The sequence below is a fragment of the Armigeres subalbatus genome, chromosome 2 (genome assembly GCF_024139115.2).
Source record: "Armigeres subalbatus isolate Guangzhou_Male chromosome 2, GZ_Asu_2, whole genome shotgun sequence".
NCBI lineage: Eukaryota > Metazoa > Arthropoda > Insecta > Diptera > Culicidae > Armigeres > Armigeres subalbatus.
This window is the reverse complement of record NC_085140.1, coordinates 116,832,766-116,855,986: the sequence shown is the minus strand read 5'-3', so window position 1 is coordinate 116,855,986 and position 23,221 is coordinate 116,832,766. Positions and strand designations below refer to the sequence as shown.

At 36.0% G+C, this 23,221-nt stretch overlaps 1 protein-coding gene across 1 annotated transcript; it reads left to right on the top strand.

Annotated features, from left to right (window-relative positions):
* Positions 1-452: 452 nt before the first annotated feature.
* On the top strand, positions 453-22,688 carry LOC134215003 (26S proteasome non-ATPase regulatory subunit 12). Its single transcript, XM_062694269.1, has 4 exons — positions 453-612; positions 730-1,431; positions 1,489-1,703; positions 22,117-22,688. Exons 2-4 carry the CDS (start codon positions 736-738, stop codon positions 22,583-22,585), a joined length of 1,380 nt encoding a protein of 459 aa, XP_062550253.1. The 5' UTR covers positions 453-612; positions 730-735; the 3' UTR covers positions 22,586-22,688.
* The last annotated feature ends 533 nt before the right edge of the window (positions 22,689-23,221 follow it).

Below are 23,221 nucleotides of genomic sequence, written 5' to 3'. Positions count from 1 at the left end.
TTCACAGAGCAAGATTACCGGTGGTGAGTTTAAGCCGTTTGGCAGCGCAGTATCATTACTTGACACTTTACCGGTTGCTATTAAACGCGCTGCTATAACAGTAGCGCAACTGACAGGTGACCAAATTTGGTAGCGCGATAAGAGCGCTGCTATTTGATGAACTGTCATCTGTCAAACGTCACCGGTACGGAATACAGCAACCAAATTGAGAGCCGAAAATAGTGACCGATACGGAAACGAGTTACGAAACTAAAATGAAAGCGCTGCGCGGGTGATTATTAATGCTCGCGACCGATAATGATGCTCTCATTGTATGCCGTTCGCTAATTTTTCAGCATTTTTTTACCTATATTGAAATAGTCGTGTTTATACCAGTTTTTGGCTGCGTTCTGTGTTGCCAACATGGAGTCACGAAACCATTTTCTAAATGCTGTCAGTTGAGAAACGTCAAACTGGTCAAACTGCTTTTGGATTCCGATTTCGCTTGCTCATGTTCGTTCTGTTTATCCGGGTTAGTTGCAAAAAGTCTTTAAAACAGAAAAATTAACAGTAGAACAGTATTTAAGTAATTACTCCTATTACTGTTTCAGTACTGTAACGAATTTAATTTCGGTAAGTAGTGGTTTTTTGATGAATATTCGTAGATACACTGTGTAATATCTTTTGTTTCGCGACTGCATATTCCCCTTCGTCATCCTGTCTATGGACTTGCTCTTGTCTCCCCCATAGATCATCATGGATCAAAACATGGACATAAATGCGTTTGAGGGTCGCATCGTCAAGATGGAAGTGGACTACTCGGTCACTTGCGATGAAAAGATCCCCCTGTGCAAGGAGATGGCCAAGACCGAGAGCAAATTCAACGAGGCGTTGGAAACGTTGCTTCAGCTGGAAAAACAGACTCGAATCGGTGCCGACATGGTGTCCAGTTCCAGGGTTCTGATAGCAATTGTGCAAATTTGCTTCGAGGCTGGTAACTGGAACTATTTGAATGAGTATATCACGATCCTGGTGAAGCGTCGCTCCCAGTCGAAACAAGCCGTGGCCAAAATGGTGCAGGAATGCTGTACCTACGTGGACAAAACGCCCGACAAGGAAACCAAGCTTAAGCTCATCGACACGCTGCGGACGGTGACCGAAGGCAAGATCTACGTCGAGGTTGAGCGAGCGCGACTGACGAAGATGTTGGCCGACATCAAGGAAAGCGATGGGGACGTTACGGGCGCGGCGTCCATTATGGAGGAACTGCAGGTGGAGACATACGGCTCGATGAATAAGCGAGAAAAGGTCGAGCTGATCCTGGAACAGATGCGGCTGTGCTTGGCCAAGCAGGACTTTGTCCGAACCCAGATCATCGCCAAGAAGATTAGCATCAAATTTTTCAACGATGCCGAGCAGCAAGATCTGAAGCTGAAGTATTACGATCTGATGGTAAAAAATGGTGCTTTGATTGAGCTTGAATTTTCAGTAAATGAAATTTATTTTTAGATTCGCTTGGACAAGGATTCGTCTTTCATTAAGACTTCGAGGCATTATTTGGCGGTGGTTGATTCGGAGCTAATTGCGAAGGAAACCGAGAGGCGTCAGAAGATGATGATCTACGCCGTGTTGTACTGCATTTTGTCCCCATATGATAATGAGCAGGTTGACATGATGCATAATTTATCTAAGAACAAACTGCTGGAAGAGCTACCCGTGTACAAGTAAGTCGATTTATGCTGTAATATTCTCTGCGATATGTCTATTTGAACTACCACTGCTCTGTAACATTATTAAACTAGTTTATAATCCAGGGGGCTCAAGAATCGGAATGTTTAGCAATCCCAATCGACGATCACCATGTAAATCTTATCAAAACCCATTTTCATCGGATGCTGTTTACTTTAACTCTGGATGTACCAGTCGTGGTTATAGCACCAGTAAAAATTGATTTTGCTTAATTTTTGGCGGCCTTTGCACCAGTTGTCGCACTAGTAGTCCCATTATGGCCAATCCCATAAGAAAACAATGGAATTTGCCATAGTAGGAATCAAAATTAAGAATAGTGCCAGAACTGGTACATGATTTCCTATTATGGATTTTGGGCACAAACACAAATTTTATTGCGGTTTTCACATTTGTTCTAAGGAGCAGGAATGGAAACCTTTCGTTTGACATATCAACACCATGCACATGTTTTTTTTTATTTATTTATTAAAAATAGTTGTTATTAAGTATGACGACGATTGGTACATCCACCCTATTTCTGTACCCGATTTGCGCAATAAGCTCAATTTAAAGCATTTTATCTTCTTTGCCTTTCTCACACAACAAATTACACCACCACTCCACAATGAACCACATGGGTGGTGGGGTGGTTGGAGACCTGAACCATCTGATTTTTAACGTTTGATAATATAAGAAGATCTGGACAAATAATATTTAATGGATGTATAAGAAGTAGTACACATCATTTAATTATCAAACTTCATAAACCTCTAGATTCAGTAGAAAATATTGGTATGTCATGTGTCATGCATCAAAAGCAATTTCCTGAAAAAAAACGCGGATTTCGAATACTTTTTTAAGAGAAAATTTCTTTACGCAGTTTTTGTACGCCTGTTTTGTCAATTTTGTGAGTTTCATTTTGCGCACATACAGAAGACGTGGGTTCAACTCCATGCTTGTCCCTTCCCTACCGTCGTGCGGGGTTTCTTTTGACAAATCGGGGGCTACTTTGGACATTTTGAAACAAGAATTACAGCGTGAATTTCTATCAAATGGCCATTATCAACATTCGGATGTCTTGCTGATAGTTGAATTGCAACTTTCTGTTTCAAATTTGATATTTTTTCAATTTAATTTTTCTAGAAAATCAAAAATCCAAAGTAGCCCCCGGAGTCAAAAGAAGCCCCGCACGACGGTACTTTGTATTTCTAATTAGGTTCTTTCTGTTTTTCACGTTCTACCAAAACAATTTCTACTGTTATAACCTTCCACTAATAATCCCAAAAAAAAACTCCCGTGGCACCTATGAGAGGTCGCATTCGTCAGCATTCGTAGCCCGGACAGATCTCGACTATTGGAGAGTGCATTGTTTCCATCTAGGAGATAGTGATTAGTCTCAAATCAATATCTGTGGTAACGGGTCTACTACGAAAGGCCGAATTACAAAAGGCTGAATGAACTCGGCAGAGCAACAAAGTGGACCGGAGCGAGCGCGCGAGTTGACCTTTACCTTATAACCAAGGATGTTAACGATCATTCAGTAATTTGCGTTCGATCATTTAGTAGTTTGTCAATAACACATTCCAGAAGCTGAATTTCAAAATATGTTGTATGGTGGACTTCTAGTGCGAAGGTTTTTCTACAACTCTGCCCAATGGTTCGTTGTTTGAATTCCACTAGAAACGGAGTTATAGCTATAGTTTCAGTAACTTAGACTAAATGATAACAAAATTCCAATCATTTAGTTCAAGTTACTGCAACTAGCGCTCTAACTCCGTTATTAATTGAATTCTAATAACGAACCATTAGGCAAAGTTGTAGAAAAACCTTCGCACTAGAAGTCTACCATACAACATAGTTTGAAATTCAGCTTCTGGAATGTGTTATTGACAAACTACTAAATGATCGAACGCAAATTACTGAATGATCGTTAACATCCTTGCTTATAACACACTAAATGACAGATAGTCGAATTAAATAAAATTAAGGAACAGGAGACTGATATTAGATAATTCTGGCGCAAATCTTTAGACTAGTGACCATCGATAGACGGTAAGACAAGAGACAGAATAACAATCAGAACATTTAATTTAGACTATCGCAGGGCTAGTAGCACCTCACTTTTTAGTGACTTTTTCATTTATTTTAAGTCTATTTGAAAAAATAGTGCACCAGTATCAAACATCATGATATAATTAGTAGAACGAATTCTATTTCAGATCCCACATTTTTTTCGTATACTGACTTAAATTATTTATTTATTTACTTATTTATTAACAAACTCCATATAGTAACACAAATAATCAGCTACTGATTTTCAAAGCTTATGCTACTATGCAACATCTAATACCAATGACTAAATAAATAAATTATTCAAATTTCTTTTAAAAGTAGAAAAACTTCTTTCACTCCTTTGTTTTCGAGGTAGATCATTCCAAATTTGTATGGCTCGTAAACGATAAGATTGTTTTAAACTATTTGAAAGGCATCTAGGAACGATGGGTAATGAACTTCTTGAAGAGCGTGCATGTCTGAAGACATCTCGAAGGTAAATTGGAGGGTCGTTTATAATTTTGAATATTTGGATACAGATTCTAAGCTTTAAATGACTTGAAAAATCACATCCAAGTATTGCCTTTTTATAATTAGATATATGGTCGAACTTTTTAAGACTAAATGCATATCTGGTGGCTGCATTGAACGGTTCTATGACACTAACCCGAATGTCACTGCCCCGAATGTCACTACCCCGAACGCCAGTACCCCGAAAGGTCACTACCCCGAATATTCCACTACCCCGAATGACCACTACCCAGAAAGGCCATTACCCCGAAAATCATATAAATATATTACGCAATAATTTTAATTATTACTTTTGCATATGCTAACAATTATCCTAATATTTGAGCCGGGAACGTTCGGGTTAATGCGAAAGAGCGAATGCCAGAGACCTTGCCACAGACGGTGCTTATATAGAGACCAACAAAGAGAATGAAAGCAAATCTGGCTTCACGACCTTCACGAGAAATTTGTGATGTGACTTTCAGTATAAGCAATTATTTCTTTTTCTTTAATACATGTCCTGTCTATGGAACGGATATTAATATCTTCAGCAACAATTAATGTTAATGCGCTTAGTACAATAAACGCACTTACCCGGGACAAGGCGAGAGAGTAAATTACTTTTTTCTTTCAAATTATGCACTTGCCCGGAATGAGATGGGAGAGTGAATGTCTCCTTGTAAAGCGTGCTTGCCCAGAATAATGCGAGGAAGTGAATGCCTCCTTATTTTAAAGCACGCATCTCTCCGGAAAAAGGAGGGAGAATAAATGACACCTTCTTTTAAAGCACGTGCTTGCCTGGAATCATGCGAAAGAATGAATTTCCCCTTCTTTTAAAGCACACATCAGTGGGAAAGTAAAAGACATCCTTTGAAGCACGTGCTTGCCCAAAATAAAGAGTCCTGCACAAACAGTGAACGCCTCCTCCTTTTAAAACACGCATTTTCCCGAACTAAAGCGCATTTTACACCTCCCGTGAACGTGAACGTGAACAAACTGTTTTTCGATAATAACTTCTTGATACATACTCAAATCGTGAGGGAATCATGTTAAAATGAAAGGCAGATGCTGCATTTAGTAGTGAGATGCATAAAAACATGAAAAACATCAATAATATCAGATTTATGAGCATTCCACGGTCATGCCTGTGAAATCATCGTGAAATCGTATCTGCGGTGAACTCATCGCAAGTGTAAACGCGACGGTGAACATGAACGTGGAGCTGTGGTGAATTCAAAAATACATGGAGAATAGATTGATTTGGATTGGGAGTTCACACCGACCGAGAGTGTTTACTGTTCTCGTTGAATCGGTTTCGGTGGGTTCCTGCTTTGTGTCGCTGTCGCTCATTTTAGTACTCGTATCGGTTTGGTCGGAAGGAAACTAACTCAGTAGTTTCTCATAAATGAATTGTATTTCTTTTTTATTATTTGGTAATATTATTTTTTCTTTTTAAATATTTTTTTATTTGAATACTTCAATCATTCGTATATTCAATCGAAAAATTTATATTTTCATAGATAGATTACTTCATTCATAAAAAAATTAATTCATTCTTCTTCTTCTTCTTCTTCTTCTTCTTCTTCTTCCTCTTCAATGGCTCTATATTACCACTGAATCTTGGCCTGCTTCTTTACTCAATTTCCATTAACATTTCAACAGTTATTATTTGATGTTTCTATTCTGTACCCGTCCATTGCATGGATATGTGTCTTATGTTGCAAGTACAAAGATATGCTATACCCAGTGAGTCGAGATTGCCGAAAACCCGAAAAAAAACTTTTAGACCGCAACGAAAATCGAGAATAATCCGCCTTTACTGGCAAGGCTAACTAGAAACCATTGTATTTATTCATAATTTTATTTTTTTTATTTTAAGATTTATATTTGATGTAATAGTTAATTTATGTACAAAAGAAATACGACTGGAAGATTTGGTTTTTTATTGGTGTTTTATTTTTATTAAATTATATTAATTTATACGGGTCTCCAGTTAGCCTTGCGATCAAAGGCGTAGGATTCCCAACACAAATTCCAACGAGTTTTCATATTTTTTCTATATTTTATCTTTAGGAAATTTCTCTAAAATGTGTTCATCTCTTCACTGTGGATCCATAGAGGTGCACTAAATATGACAATAGTTAGAAATTTAAGGGAAGGTCAAATAGGCATCAAAGTGCGTTTTATGTAAATTTTTCATGTATTCTGTAAAAATAAATAATATTTACAGATAATTGTTGATATTATTTTCCAAAAATGTTGTACAGACATTGATAAATGTTTGTGAAACAATAACCAATGAAGTAAATCATTTCGCAAATGTTTTGTTTTGTGATTTATTGGATTAAATACAATTTTAAATACTTCTTGATAGAGCCGATGTCGAACATTTCCAAACCATACCCGATCGCACAAATAGACAAGAGTTATCATATTATTTGAGAGTCGATGTGACAATAGATAGGATGAGATCGAAATATTCTTTTCTCATGCCTTTTCGCCCAAATTCCTCTATGCAATTATATAGTTCAATAATTTGTCAATTATACTATGAAAATAACAAATACTCGTATATTGCATTGAAAAAATGGATTCGAGTGTTTTTGAGGTCAACAAGCTCAGAAGCTTATTTTATATTAAAAATAAATTCACAAAAATGCGCTTTGATGATTATTTTACCCCAAAAACACTTTAATTTTCAACTTTTGACAACAAAATATGTATAGTGCTTTTTGAGGATCCACAATGAAGAGGAAAACACAATTTTAGTACAATATATTAAAGATGAAAAGACGAAAAATATGAATAAAATTGATTTATGGGACATTGGAGTAAAACGAGCTCAATAACTACATACAGTATCAGAAAAATATATTAAGCTCGTTTAGTGGAATGTATTAAACCGTCTAAGACGAATTAAGTACTGTCCATTTAATTCCACCAGTTAATTTTCGTTATCTTTGCAGATACGTATTTCGACCACAACTGTGTGGTCGTCTTCAGTGTCTTGTACTTGACTCGAGTCAAGTACAAGACACTGAAGACGACACACAGTTGTGGTCGAAATACGTATCTGCAAAGATAACGAAAATTAACTGGTGGAATTAAATGGACAGTACTTAATTCGTCTTAGACGGTTTACATACAGTAGTTTCCCGCGTCTATAAAAAATCACTCACTGAATATCTTTGAAAATTTTCTTTTAAATAAGCTCTCATTCTCCTCTGTCGTCCGTGAAAAATTTATCCTATTTTGTAAAAAAAATATATTTAATGAGCTTTTAGACTTGTATGGCCCCAAAGTCCCCTATAATTCAATACATTCAATGAAATATATGATTATTTGTTATTTTCATTATATCATTGGAAAATATCATTTAAATTAATAATATTTTCAGTTTCGCTGGTAACAAATCGCGTCGATCACTTTTTATGCACCTTTAAAATCGTCGCCAATATCTTTATTTTAAATCAAACAATTTTGTTCGTAGTTGATCTGACAGATCTTATGGCCATGTTTGCTGGCGACAATTTGCTTTGCGACGATTTCAAATTGACGCGGCCGGAGATTCAAATAAAATGCATTTTGACGCTTATTAAACACCAAAATCCCTGAAATTTTCAACTTTTTCCAGCAAAATATATGTAGTGCCCTTCTGTCGATCCACAGTGAAGAAATAAACACAATTTTAGAGCAATGTCCTAAAGATAAAATGACAAAAAAATGTATAAACTCGTGATGTATGGGACATTGGGGCAAAACGAGCCTCATAACTACATACAGAAGTGTTCCACGTTCTTGATTCTTAAATTCTTTGGAAAATTTCTTTTTGAATAAGCCATTAATCTCTTCTGTAAGTTGTCGGTAAAGAAAGTTATTATTTTTTCCTCTTTTGAAAGCGGATTACCTAATGTGCAATGAAGGAAAAAATATCATTTTTTTTGTATTTTGTATTTTTTACAACAACATCATTATTGTTCATTAATTATAATTTGTTCATTTGCTTATTTATTAAGTCACTGATTTACTAGGTTTCAAAAGAAATTTATTGATTTATTATTTTTTGTTGTTGATATATTAGATTTTTGAGTGATTAGTTTATTAATTTCTTTTTAATTTATTAATTTACTGTTCATAACAGCAAAACTTTTCCATATAGATAGCAAATCATGTAAATATTGGACAGTTATGCTTGCAGCGGCAGTTTAGTAATTTATTAATTATTAATTGATTAATTTATCAATTTTTTATTCATCAATTTATTAATTTATTATTTCATTGATTTATAAATTTATAAATTTGTTTATTTATCAATTTGTTAATTTAATCATTTATTAAAATACCTTTATAAACTTATTATGAAATATTTTTTATTATTTTACTATTTTATTTTTGATTATTTTATTATATTTATTTTGTTTTATTCGATAATTTATAAATTCATTCATTTCTGAATTTATTAATCTAAAAAATTATCCACTTATTAGGTTTTCAAATCAATAATTTTGTAATTTAATCGATTGTTCATGTTTTTAATTTATCAACCCATTAATTTGAAGTCATTTATTTAGTTATTAATTCTTTTGTTTATTCAAAGTCTTAGCTATATTGGTTATAAATGCTTGGCATACTTTTTCTGCTTTGCTACTACCGAATCATTTGATATGCTTCCGATATGCTTGTGCATCGTCTCTGTCGTTCACGGTGAACCGATTTTCAGAATGCTTTTGCCATTCGAACGTGAACGAGCTCCGCGGAATTTTTTAACCACATTTACCAGAGAAAGCTTCTCTCCTCTCTGATATATACACCATATACGCCATATATCCACCACAGCAATACAGGGAGAATGAAGAATCTAACAAGATGTGTAGATTGCCTCTCTGTCGTTTTCATCCTGCCTGTCTGTCTGCCCTCGTTTTTTGGTACACACATGCTCGTATGCTCTTTGCGTTATGACCATCCACGAGGTACAGATATTAATATTAATTATCATTCAGAATGTTTGTGATTAGGTATACCTATATTAGTTTATTCAATGAAGTTGTTCATTTGAAACAGTTTATGTGAGTAATTTACATAATTTGGATAATGACTTTGGATAATGATGATAATGAATTATTGAATACATATTAAGACTTTCAAAAGTAAACACAACAATTAAATACGGTACGGATATACGATACGTGATCAATTGAATTTAATACACGAAAACTTGAGCAAAAATTGGGTTTTTTTATTGGCGAACTGGTCAAATATTCAAACAGTAATTAACACTATTCGAACAAATGAATAATAAATTAAAACAAAAATGAGATGAAGAAAAGTATTAAACAAATGTAAGCCAAAATAGAAAGTCAAAAATGATATCTAGCAAAAGTAAAAAATATAAAAAACTCATCATCAAATTAAAATTGATACTACATGTAAAAATCAAACGTTCAAATGGGATAGAAGTCACTAGATAGAAAATTAGAAGAAATTACTTCTCTTTTCGTAAATTTGTATTTTCTTAACTATAATTGCATAATTGAACATTATTGTATTAATGTGTGGAACAGAATGAATCATGTGAATTACATGCTTCGTGGGTAGTTTTGCCAAAACTCCTTTGATGCGAACCAATCGAAAGATAATATTTGGATTCAGGTCAATTGATCACCGGAACTTGTTAATTCAGCTTTGAACGGTGCAAAATGTATACATTTGGTAGCACAGTTGAAAATTTGCCATTCAGAAATCATTAAGTACATGTACCTACTGGCTTTTCATAACAAAATTCCTGAACATTTAAACGAAAAGATGATTAAAATTAATCAACTTGATCAATATCGTTCCGTAGATTACCCACTCAAATAATTCATATACATATATGCGACAATATGTTTCATTTTTATTTTCTTCGTTTACTACTGCACACTTACTTGCTGCCTGCATTCGTGGGCAATAATTCAACACTTCCAACTAGACTCGATTGTCCACGACGATGTTCACTGTGAAATTATCGCTCTTTCTCACCTCTTGTTCATGTTCATGTTCACGGGAGGTGTACAGAGGGCTTAATGTGAAAGAGTAAATAACACCTTCTTTTAAAGCATCCGCTTCTCCGGAATAATGCTTCCTTCATTAAAACTAATGCTTCCTTCTTTAAAGGCACGCATCTGCCCGGAATAAAGTGGGGGAGTAAATGACACCTTCTTTTAAAGAACGCACTTGCCCGGAATAATGCGAAAGAGTGAATGCCTCCTTCTTTTAAAGCACGCATTTGCCCGGAATAAGGTGGAAGAGTAAATAACTTCTTTAAAGGAACGCATTTAACCGGGATGCGGCGAAAAAGCAAATGTTTCCTTTTTTTAAACAACGCGGTAGCCCGGAATAAGACGGGTGAGTAAATGACTCATACTTTAATTATTTTGAATATGTTATTTTTGACTGATTAGTTTCTATTTTCAATTTCATTATTGAAACGCAATCTAATAAAGTAATAAAGTGAGCAAGAAAGTGAGTACATGTTTTTTTTTAATTTTTGACAAATTCGGGGTAATGGTCATTCGGGGTAATGATAATTCGGGGTAACGGGTTATTCGGGGCAATAGCCTTTCGGGGTACTGGCGTTCGGGTTAGTGACATTCGGGGCAGTGTCATAGAATCCATTGAACACCTGGTTAAGTTTTCTTGAATTTTTCTTAGTTACAAGGCCAAACAAAATATCTCCTTAATCAAACAATGGAACTAAGAGAGACCTAACCAATTGAACCCGGATATGTTGGGGAGTACAATGTCTCAGTAAGACAAGCGAATGTAAGGCATTATAAACTTTACTGCAAATGGTATTAACCTGGGATGTCCAGTTTAAGTTTGAATCCATCATTAACCCAAGATTTCTGACTACATTAGAATATTCAATGATATCGTTACCCACTCTTATTGATGGTACATTAACAAGAACGTCACGTTTAGTGTGAAAAATAATCGTTTGAGTTTTTCCTCCGTTGACTATCAGTCCGTTATTCTCGCACCATAGCAAGATACTCTGAATGTCAGAATTAATTCGATTTACAATTTCAGATATTGTATCAGGCACTCCTGATATGTATAATTGACAGTCGTCTGCATATAGATGAAATCTACAATATGACAGATTTAAATGTAGATCCTTGATGTACAACATCGAGAATAGTAACGGTCCAAGAATTGAACCTTGTGGCATCCCACGTAGGATAGGAATCAGTTCGGATTGTTGGTTGTTGAAATCAACGTATTGCATTCGGTCGGATAGATACGACTTAATTTTAAGTATACTTCAACTTGTTGCACAACTGTCTATGAGTAATAGAATCGAATGCTTTATTGAAATCCAGAAGAGCCAATAAAGTGACAATTTTGTTGTCTAATGCTTCTCTAATGTCGTTTTCAATTTTAATAAGAGCAGTCACAGTGCTGCATGATTTCCGATATCCAGACTGGAAAGTACATAATAGATCGTTGTGTGTCAAATACTCATTTAGTTGCTTAGAGAGTAATGATTCGAATATTTTTTGATGCACAAAGAATACTTACTGGACGATAGTCTTTTTCAGTAACAGGGTGATCAGTCTTACCTATTGGAATTACTTGTGCGATGTTCCAATCGAGGGGGAAATCTGAGGAAGTAATACAATAATTGAAGATGTTTTCAATGTATTAAGGACATTTTTAAAACATTGAGCGAAATTAAATCGTTACTAACAGCATCACACGAAGCAGTAACGAACTCAGAGAGTATTTCATTATTTGTAACACACCTAAATGAGAAATTCGGATGTGTTCCAACATCATCATTTTGATTGAAGCTAACTGGTGTGTAGTGAGCAACAAAGAATGAATTGAGGGTATCTGCATTAACATCCCTCCACCCATATTATTATTTGTTTGTTTTAAGCCTAATCGTTTAATGTTTTTCCAAAGTTGCTTAGCAGGAAGGTCAACGCTTAGTTGGGAGGAGAAATATTCTCGTTTCGTACGTTTGACCTCTCGATTTGTTAAGTTGCGAAGACAGGTAAAATTTCTCCATTTACTCTGACTCTCTCTATCGTGTTTCCAACATTTATAAGCTTTGGACCGATTTTTAATCAATCGATGGATACGAGTGTTGACCCCAAGGAGTGCTTGGATCTTTGACCGTTTTTTTCCTGAGCGGGGCATGCTTATCAAGAATGGCGAAAAATAGATCATTGAAGCATTTTAGTTTCACATTAATCTCTGCATAGTTGAGTACAGCATCAAAATCTACGCAGCGCAAATCTGCCAAGAAAGAGGATTGATCTATTTTGTGATAATCACGTGTCCAATAAACATCAGCACAAGTTTTAGGAAGCTTAAATTTGTAATCAATGCAAATGAAATCGTGATCACTGATTCCACCCACAGACGATTGATAAACGTTGTTCAAGTTCTGAGTGCCATTACCTGTAAATATATCAATGGTTGATGCAGAACCGGGCCTGTGGTAAGTTGGATGAGTGGCAATAGACTTATGCAGAGGTTCATGAAATTCACTCACCCGATGGATTTTGACATTTGAGCGGGTCGTCTTCTCGAACAAAAGTTCATTTTGCGTTCATTATGCGACCCGCTCAAACGTCATAATTTCTTGGGGGAGTTCATTTTGCGTTAGTCTATAATGCACTTAAATAGTCGATCAGTTTCAATGTATTGTTAGAATTTTCTATCTTCAAATTTATGTTAAAATCGCCTGTCATCAGAATGTTAGGTTCTGTAGCTGCAATTTCAGAAACAATGCTAGAAATTGCATCGAGTTTCGTTATTGCAACGTCTGGGGGTTTATACACGACTCCACAGACTAAGTTAGCCTGTTTTAATTTGATAAACAAATAGTCAATTTCGCTTTCTTTTTCAGATTTTGTGATTACAGAGTATTTGATGTTTTTCCTCAAATAAAAAGCGACTCCCCTTCCTCTTGATTTTTTCCTATTTTTACGATCAGAACTGATAATCTTGTAGCCCTCAAGCTCTACTGACATGCTGGCGTTAGAAGGTTTGAGCCAGGTTTCCACTACAGATGAAACATCTAATTTTGAATTTACTACAAATGAGCGATAGTTTTCAATGTTGTTATTTAAACTCCTGGCATTATGGAGTGCTATTTTCATAAAATTATTAGAATGTTTCTCTAGAATAGTTTTCATTTTCAAATCAGGGTGACCACTGAACCGGGAATCACCCGAGAATTTGTTAGAACCGGGAGGAAAAACCGGGAAATAACCGGGAATTCAGTTGAAATTAAAATTATTAATCAAATTCAAAATGTTCAGCGTGCCAATTTAAATATTTTCGTAAAACTGGAATTTTTGATAGTTTTTAAAGATTCTTGATTGTTTGTAATAATCTTTTTTTGGCTCTGGGAAAATTATTGGGTCACTTTTTAAAGCCCTTGAGTTGATGAAGAAAGAAAGTTTATTTGTTTTAGAAGCCTACAGTGACACAAATTTAAAAACTAATGGCAAAATGAAAAAAAAGTTCTTGTATGTGAAATAGCTGATTCTCATACCAGCGCACTGCATGTGCACGGGACGATCACAACTACTCTCAGCCTAGACGCTTCTGGGAAGACGTAATAGCATTTCAATTTCGTGTTGTGTTCTTTAATGGCTCTCTGCTTACTTCTGTTATAGAATAATATTGCTTCCATGATATGGCTTTCTGTCTCTGGGTTTTTTTTTATATCTTTATTAAAGAGGCTTTCAGCCCTTGTCTGACTCACCTCCGCGCTATGTCTCTGGGTAGATCAAAACGAATATATTCCGAATGGCTTGACGTTTCGGCAGGATGTATTCTACCTTTTTAAGGGAATTTTTGGTTTTCATTTTCAATATTTGTCACTCCATCAGTATTTTTTTATTTTTTCGACATTTGGACCCTAATATTCGCGTTGTTCAAATGATAAATCTGTTTTTCGTTTTCTGTTTCGTGATTTGTCATTTTTCAAAAATAGACACCTTTGTAATCATTTCAAACAAATTGAAAAAGTGGACATCAGGGACTTTGGAAAAAACTGCTATTGTACAAGACTTGCCGGTTCACTAATAGCTGTTAAGTCCCAAACCATATTTTTATGGAATACAGCTTTTGCAGTATTTAATCAAAATCATTTTATTACTTTAAACTAGCAGCTGTGACGGCAGGCTGCTAAATTCAAGGATATCATTTAGAACAGGGTTTGTTAATACGATAAAAGGAATGTAAGCACAAGTGGAGGAATGTATACACGCTGGGGGTTGTTTTACACGGATTTCGTGAAACTAGCTTTGGAAATAATTTTGTGTTCAACATTTTTCATCTTGTCCTGATCCTTCCAATTTTTTGGAACTCTGCAATTTAATCTAGAATGCAAAGCTATTTCATTTACAAAGCATTATTAGAATGTTTTATATGTGCCATCATGTAAATATTGAGGTAGATTTTGTATGGCAACTTTGTTTCGCACAGATTTTTCCACAGTGATGAATTTGTTGAATAATCATTTCCTATAGACGAATCCAAGTAAAAATAAGAAGAAGACACACGACGGTGTTAACTTTGACAGATCCTACAGCACAGCATAGGAAGATCATTTTAAAATGCTTATAATAAATTCTAGACAAATTGTAATTAAAATCTGATTGATGTATGATACGGAAAAAGTTCCGAACTGTATGATAGATACATTTTTGGAAAATATACAAAAAATTGAGATAAGCTTCTAAATATGTAATTCAGAACTTTTTCCGTATTGTACATCAATCAGATTTTAATTACAATTTGTCTAGAATTTATTATAAGCATTTTAAAATGATCTTCCTATGCTGTGCTGTAGGATCTGTCAAAGTTAACACCGTCGTGTGTCTTCTTCATTTTTACTTGGATTCGTCTATATCGATACAGCTCAGTCGGGAAAATTTCAAAATTTGAATCGGGAAAACGCAGGCGCATCGAACAACAAAGGAGCTTAAGAAGTATTTGAATCAGTTTGTGCATTGGTATTACGAAGTGCATTACTTACGCTAATCATTTCGGAACTAGCCGGCTTGGTATGCTGTCCCAGGGTACGCTCACGTTTTTTGGCTGAAACTCGCGAATTTCTACACCTTCTGGTCAATAAAACGGATCGTTAACAGAGCATTTTTTATCGGATTTTCAGAAACAGAGAGTTTAAATGATACGAATGATAGTTCGTTAATATCCTTATTTCGTGGCACTAGCTTAACACAATTTAGCGTAGAACGGTCGACGTTGATGGTTTCTCGCAGATACTCGATGATATCATCTTCCGTTTGTTCGATGTGAAAAAGTGTGACGTAGAACGATTTCATCATTTCTACGTTTGGTGTCTGACGCACTGGTAGACGCAGGATATTTACCACTTTCAGTCGGCAATCTTGGTTTGGGCCATAGAGCGGGTGAGATTCAAGCCTACTGTGTGGTTGATTGAAGACGAATTAGTTGGAACACGATTCGAAACAGCAGCAACAGCGTTAGCTCCTGAGGCGACAGTGGCGTAGGTGGTAGCGGTGGATGGAGCGATCACAGTAGCGACGGGGTTGACGGTAGAAGTGGTGACGGAGGAGGCAGCGACGGAGGAAACGGTGGCAGTATTTATAGTTCTCGTGATGACTTCAGCATTCGTTCCCGTAGTTGATGCGACAGGCAACATGACGTCGGCAGCATTCGGCGGTACATTCAATTCACGATTGTTACTATCATCATTATCCAGAGTTACATCTAGATCTCCCAAGTCTGCAAGTGTGTTGTTGGCAGCACTAGACCGTAGCGATTGATCGAGGTTGAAACGCTCGATACTGGTGTGAAATTCAGTAGGATCGTGCATTGCCGGACCCGACATCGCGAACTATTGCAATCTCTTTGAAAAGTTTGAGTCACGTCTGACTGATGCGGAGATTGACATTAGCCCATTCAGTGTTTTCAGATTTTCGTCCAACTGACCAGATTTTCGCCAAACTGACCAACACGCAGATCCATTGAGTCAACACGCAACAGAAGATTCCTCATCGTTTTCAGGATCAAAGCTTCTAGGTCCATAACGCTCGGGTGGAAATTTACTCGGCAGTTAAACCAAAGCAAACCAACATTCGCTGCCCATGCTTTGAATTTTGTAGCATTCAGACCAACACAGCCAGGATGAAAAACCCTTCCACACGACCCACTGCACAAAACACTCCTATCAGACCGCACAAAATTCCTAGCATAGCGCACGCCTTACATGCCTCCGTGATTACAAATTATCTTCTATCCAACAAAAATACACCCCAAAATGTATTTCCACAAACACCGGCCAAGGAGCTTGGAAATCTACCGACAGGTACAAACGCGGTTGTTGAATAAAGATCAAGGAAATGGTAGCTCCTGGCTCTTCAAGTTTATACCTAAGCATTAAGCGCAACAAGCGAGTAGAAGTAAGCACCGTAGTAAATGTACCTAGATAAATTATTATACCTACGCATAGTATAAATAGTGTAAGCTGCGATCATTTTCTTCAAGTCGAGTCAAGTACGAGACACTGAAGACGGCCTTACTGTTGAGGTCGACATACGTCAGGGACTACTTCGAAAAATTCTTTGGAAATTACTTCAAATATTTTTAGGAACTTTCCATTTTTTTTTTGGAATTCCTCCGAAAATTTCTTTAGCAATATATTTGGAAATTCGTATTTTTTTTTCAAATATTCCTTCACCTTTGGAAATTATTTCAGTATCTCCTAAAGGAGATTCATTCAGGTATTCCTTTGCAGATTTCCTCAGCACAGAAATTCCTCCTCAAAAATTTCTTCACGACGTTTATAGAAATTTCTTTCGGAATTCCTTCGGGATTCCAATAAGAAATTCTTTCGGAAATTCCTTTTGAAACTCCTTCGGGAATTAGAAATTCCTTTGCAAATTATTGCATTATTATTTCTATAAAAATGTATTTTGAATTGTTTTGGATTCTTCATCAGAAATTCCTCATTCACGAGTACTTTCGGAAATTTCTTCAGAAATTGCATTGAAAATATTTTCATGAGTTTTTTCAATAATGCCTTAAGCAATTTCTACGGCATTTACTTCAGCTATTTCTAGAAAGATTCTTTATAAAATAGCGTATGGTTTAAATAAGGAAAGTTTCGAAGTAATTCAAAGGTTTTCGAAAAATTTCCAGAGAATTTTCAGAAGGATTTTTCGAGGAAATATTTGATGAAATTCTTCCTAATTTTTAAAATAACTCTTGAAGAAATTTTCTAGAGGAGTTCCCGATAGTATTCCCAATGCGATTCCCGAATAAATTCTAGAAATTTCTGAAAAAATGAAGATTTCTCCAGTAGTTTTAAGCAAATGCCTCAAGAATTTCTTACGGAAGTTCTCCAGATATTAATAGTATCAAAATTCGTTTTTTTTTGCAGATACATTTTGGCGTATATATTCAAATTTCAAGAATACATTCAATTTGGTATGCCTCATCGTGCTTCAGTTTAATTCTGCTAGTCAACAATACTTTAGTATCCAAACACGTTATATCCAAATAACGTTTCAATTATCGTTTGAATGTTTCTGCACTCTTCACGATATTCCGTTAAGGGCACTCCTCATGGAATCCAAATTTCAACGTACTCACGATTTCATGGACACACCACTCGATACGGAAGTAACGAACAACTGTCATTTCTTTTTTTTTTTCACGCATGCTGCAAAGCTGAAAAAATAGACTGATCGTATTATGGGCCAAACACAATAGATACGTTTGCGTAACGCAAACGTATCTATTGTGTTTGGCTCATTACAATTCTGAATCTCCGGAACGCCGAATTGTGCCAAGAGCTTAGTCTTTGTCTCTGAAGCTTTTGGCAGTAGTTCCCTTAATAGTTGTTGTGACAATTGTGGCTTATTATTACGTTTTGGTCCCAAATATCTAGTTTCTTCGTTTGCTTATGCCTGCTCTAGCATACCCATCCGCTTCAATATTGTCCAATTTTCCGAAAAACCGTTGATCTTACATTCGTTTCTGTTCGTATCTGCATTGTCAAGCTTTGTTGAGAAGGATTTTCGAATCTCTCTGGAGAATTGCACATGTTTTAGAAGTACCTTAAAAATATACACCTTTTAAAGCAAATTTCAAATTTTAGCCAAATATTGTCTGAAGTACAGTTCTTGGCGTTTTGTTTGGAAACTAACTTTCTTCAATGTATATTTTGGCTAAATTTAAACTGGAAAAAAGGGTGAACCCAAACTTTTGGCCGATGCTTACCATGCACTTGAGTAAACATTTTGATTTTTTTTTAAATAAAACTAGATTTTTTCGCTGAAATTCTATCAATGCATCTCAAAGATGGATAAAATTGGGTTCCGTTCCACTTCTTATTTCGAATTTTTTTGTGCTCAATTTTCAGAAAAATCCACATATTTTTACAACATAAATATAAGAAAAATAAAATGTGTATCTTAATGTAATATTTTAACTCATAAAAAATCAAAATTGTTAGTTTAAAATACCTACGATGCAAGATCTACTCATATTCTTTGTATTAAGCTAACAATACCGGATGTAAGACGGTGAAAATACGACCAAAACTTTTGCCTATATTTTTCGAGGGTGAACCCAAACTTTTGGCCGGGAGTGTATATCATTTTTTTTTGTGATGCTCATTTTTCCCAAACTTGTGAAGTGTGCTCCTGTATCCCTATAGAAAACCAAGAAGTATTCAACTTAAAAAAACACCTAGTAGTTTCAGTCAGCAGGTTTGCACTACTCTACATCGAACACCTGAAAATTTCCTTCTTTTTACCAACGTTTTGGCGAAAATATTGAGCAGAGTTTTCACGCGTTCAATGTAGTACAAGCCACGATTTTTGGGAAAAATAAATTCAATATCCAACATTTTATGAGCACTAATGACTGTCTCGCTTGAGCTCAGTCAAAAAGCGTAATAATTTCAAAGCTCCATTAATTCTCGTACATTGAAATTTAGTATTTTTTTCTGGCAAATTTCTAAGACAAATAATCTTAGTTCCAAATATAAGGTCATCATGCGCATATTTGTCCCATGTTTGCTGGAATTCTCATGTACATGCGACAGGCTTTTTAATAGTATCATGCTCAATGTTTGGCCCTCAATATCACTTCACTTTCAGAGAACATTGTGTACAATGTAGAATACTAGCTACATGTGGAAAAGGCTTTTGTTGGGAATAAAGTTACGGCAGAGATCACTAAATTGAAAGAGATCTTTAAACTCCACGTTTTCAATAATGCAAAGATGCTGTACACACGTAATGGAAAAGTCTGGTTTGAAGAATCGTTTATAAAACATTCCCAATGTCTTAATCCGCCAGCCGTTGCGTCCAGTGAAAGCTTCAAGTATATTGTAGACATCTTCAAGTTACTTTCGATTCAAGTCAACTACCGTGCTGTGCCCTTATTCCAATCAGCGCCTAATTCCGTTCACGCAAGACAAAATGATAAATAATAAAGAGTTTTTGTCTAAAAACAACAGAAAAATATCCTTGTATTTTTCTATGGTTATGTATGCATGAAATGAAATGAAAACCAGCGTCATTTTTAGCGAATGATAGTGAAAATTTAAACAAAATTTGTTGGTCGTCACTACGAGCGCCATTTTGACTGTTTTCATTAACCCACTTGCTAAGAACGTCTGTCATAAATTATGAAAAAAATCAGATCATGAGTAAAAATCGGCTAAATTCATGCCAACTTGGTGCTCTACTGCGGTCTAATCACTGATGCTTTCTAGATCGTTGAAATTTGGTGTTCGTTGATTCTATGTTTAAAGATCTTCATCGCTCACCAACGGGAGACAACTGAGTGAGGCAAATCACTTGGTAACCTAACAATGAGTGTTGTTACCACACGCTGTTAGAAAAATCTTTTCAGACATTAGGAAAATTACCTCCGATATAAGAATGGAACTCTGATACACTGCATCGAAGGCTTCGATACTTTCTCTCCTCCATCCCAGCTACTTGAAAGCAGAATGAATAAAGCAGAACACCTGATGTGTTTTGGTTTTATTCTAGTAGAGCGAGCGTAACACAAATGCTCCAATCGTAGCTTCCCTGGATACCATACCAAGTTTGGCTTGGCGAACTCTGTTGCTCGTTGTTTACGCAGCAACGATCGCTCATAATCATTGTTTGGTGTCCATCTGAGCAAGGCTGTTCACTCACTGGCAAAGGATGCTATGATTCAATTAGATCAATGCTCGTCCACTTCACTCACGCTTTCAATGCCTGGTCATAATATTTAAGCATTTTTAAGTGAAAATTTGCCTTGGATTTCAAACATAGCAGCATAACAAAACAAAACAGGTAACATTGCCTGTATTTTCCCGATAGAAAATGCTGAAAAGTGTAAAATATCTTGACCGGAATAAGGGTACATCTAAATCTACTCGTTCCTTATTCCGATCATTGGGTTTGGAGGATGGATTCCGAAAACTCTGTGTTTGAGAATAAAATCTATGAGCAAGAAAAGGTACATCGTACATGAAGCCATATGAATGGTGAACATATGAAATTCTATCCCGCAAGCAGACAGACCGAAAGGAATTCCGTTAACGATAGGTTATGGTCCCATAACCTATCGTTAACGGAATTCCTTTCGGTCTGCCTGCTTTTTCAACTCGTGCCGGGAAAATACAGTTTTTTTTAGTTAATGATTTAATGATGATTTATAAAGTGAATGCTGGACAATGTTAAGAAAGGGTTTCCGGAGAATACGGACAGTTTTAAACAGCACAATCCATAATTTCGGCTTTCTTGTTTAAAAGCTTCATCCGGAAATTTCTTGGCGAAATTCTATAAAAAAAACTGCCCTCTCTGAGCTGCAAATAAGGTTATGTTTTACCGAAATCTGTTAATACTTCGTAGAAGTAGGGTTATCCGGTACTTTAAAGAACTAGAAAAACTTTTAAGAATATTCCATTTGAACGAAACAGTGGTACGAACAATTCCAAACAAACAGAGACATTGCTTTGGAAGGTTAAGGTCAGAATTAAAGGCCTAGTATCCAGGCTCTAGTCAAAATTACGTTGAGGATAAGGTGTAAAACTCCGATAAGGAATCGTATATGTCCTTTTCTATGGTACCTAATGCAACTGGGCAGCTAGCATCAATGTTCATGTTGAATATATGTATCTCGAATGGTAAGTGAAACAAACGAAAAAACAGTCAACTTGGCTATACCAAGGAAATATCATTCATTGTATTTTAAATTTGGAAGGAAATTACATTTTAAGCTTTTTATTTGAAATATTATAATAAATGAAAAGATGGATTTGTGAAAAAATGATGCCTGGTATTAGCATCTCCATGAAATCAAATGTTTTTCGGGTGATTGGAATTAGGAACACGAATGAACGGAATTAGGAACAATGTCATTTCAGATGATTGGAATTAGGACCACAGAATTGCTCAAGTTTGTTTTCACTATTCGAACCTAAGTCTATGAATGCATCCCAACATATTTTATTTTCAATTGTATATAGCAAATGATACTATGTAGCGAAATTGCAGCTTCAAAATACTAAACGGCTGTTTTTTAGAGCTTTTAGACATAGCGCATTGTCTTAGGTGAACGGAATAAGGGCACAGCACGGTATGATCTAATTCGTAGCGAATGGAACTTGTTAAAATGCGAAGTGCTGACCTAAAGTACAGAGTACGGAATTTAGGTGTAAGGGCCTATGTGTACATAGTCCTACACCGAAACCATTTCAAAAAGGAATTTTCTACTGAATCCTCTTACATTGACTGATTTGAACTTATTTGAAACATGTTTTTTTACAATCCTTTTCATTCATAGGGAACTGCTTCGTCTGTTCATGTGCAAGGAGTTAATCAATTTTGACGCCCTATGTACCGTATACGGTGCCGAACTGAACACGCTCGACATCTTCAACCAAGAGTCGACCCACGGCAAAAAGTGCTGGGCCGAACTGAAGAACCGCCTAATCGAGCATAATGTGCGCATCATCTCCAACTACTACACCCGCATCAACCTGAAACGCATGGCCGAGCTGCTGGATCTGAGCGAAGGCGAGTGTGAGGAGTATCTCTCTCGGATGGTCAATGCCGGCACGTTGACGGTGAAGACTGATCGCCCGGCCGGAATCATCCACTTCTCGACCAAGAAGGCCGCTTCGGAAATCCTGAACGATTGGGCCTTCGGACTGAACGAACTGATGAATCTGGTGAACAAGACGTGCCACCTGATCAACAAGGAGGAGTGCATCAACAACGTGATGCCGGCCCCGACTGTCACGTCGTCCTAATTCGCTTGAAATTGATAATGCATTAGGGTTAGCTAGAACTGTTGCACTGAGCAGTATGATAATTTGAGTACATAAAGCTTCTGATCATTATATGTATATAAAAGTCTTATAGATTACTAAAATATCCGATATTCTTAAATCTTCAGTTATGATGGAAGTATTCATCTCTACAACGTTCTCAACAAGTACTTACCTGATTTTCGATCCTTTCCACAATCGAGAACCGAACGGGAAATTCGACATTCTCAACTTGTACCCAAAACTCGTCGTGTTGACGTGCACCCTCACTTGCATTACCATTTTCACCATTTAGTATACGCCGACCTTGCTGCCACTTTCTGCGACCGATATTTATGTTCCACAGCATACAGGTGGTGTGGGGAAACATTTTTTCTTCCACTTGTTATATCTGTTATCAATAACTTTCTAGAAGATTGCCAAATCTACTTTAAATGTGATAGGAAATTAACACTTTCTGGATATGTAGAATTATGTACGATTCATACCACATTCACAGGAAAACCAAACTCTAAACATTAATTTACAATTAGCTTATGTGTATTTTTAGCGCACTGTGACCACCACCTACAATATCACAAATTCTAGAATTTATCTTCCATCTTTGCAACTCACTTG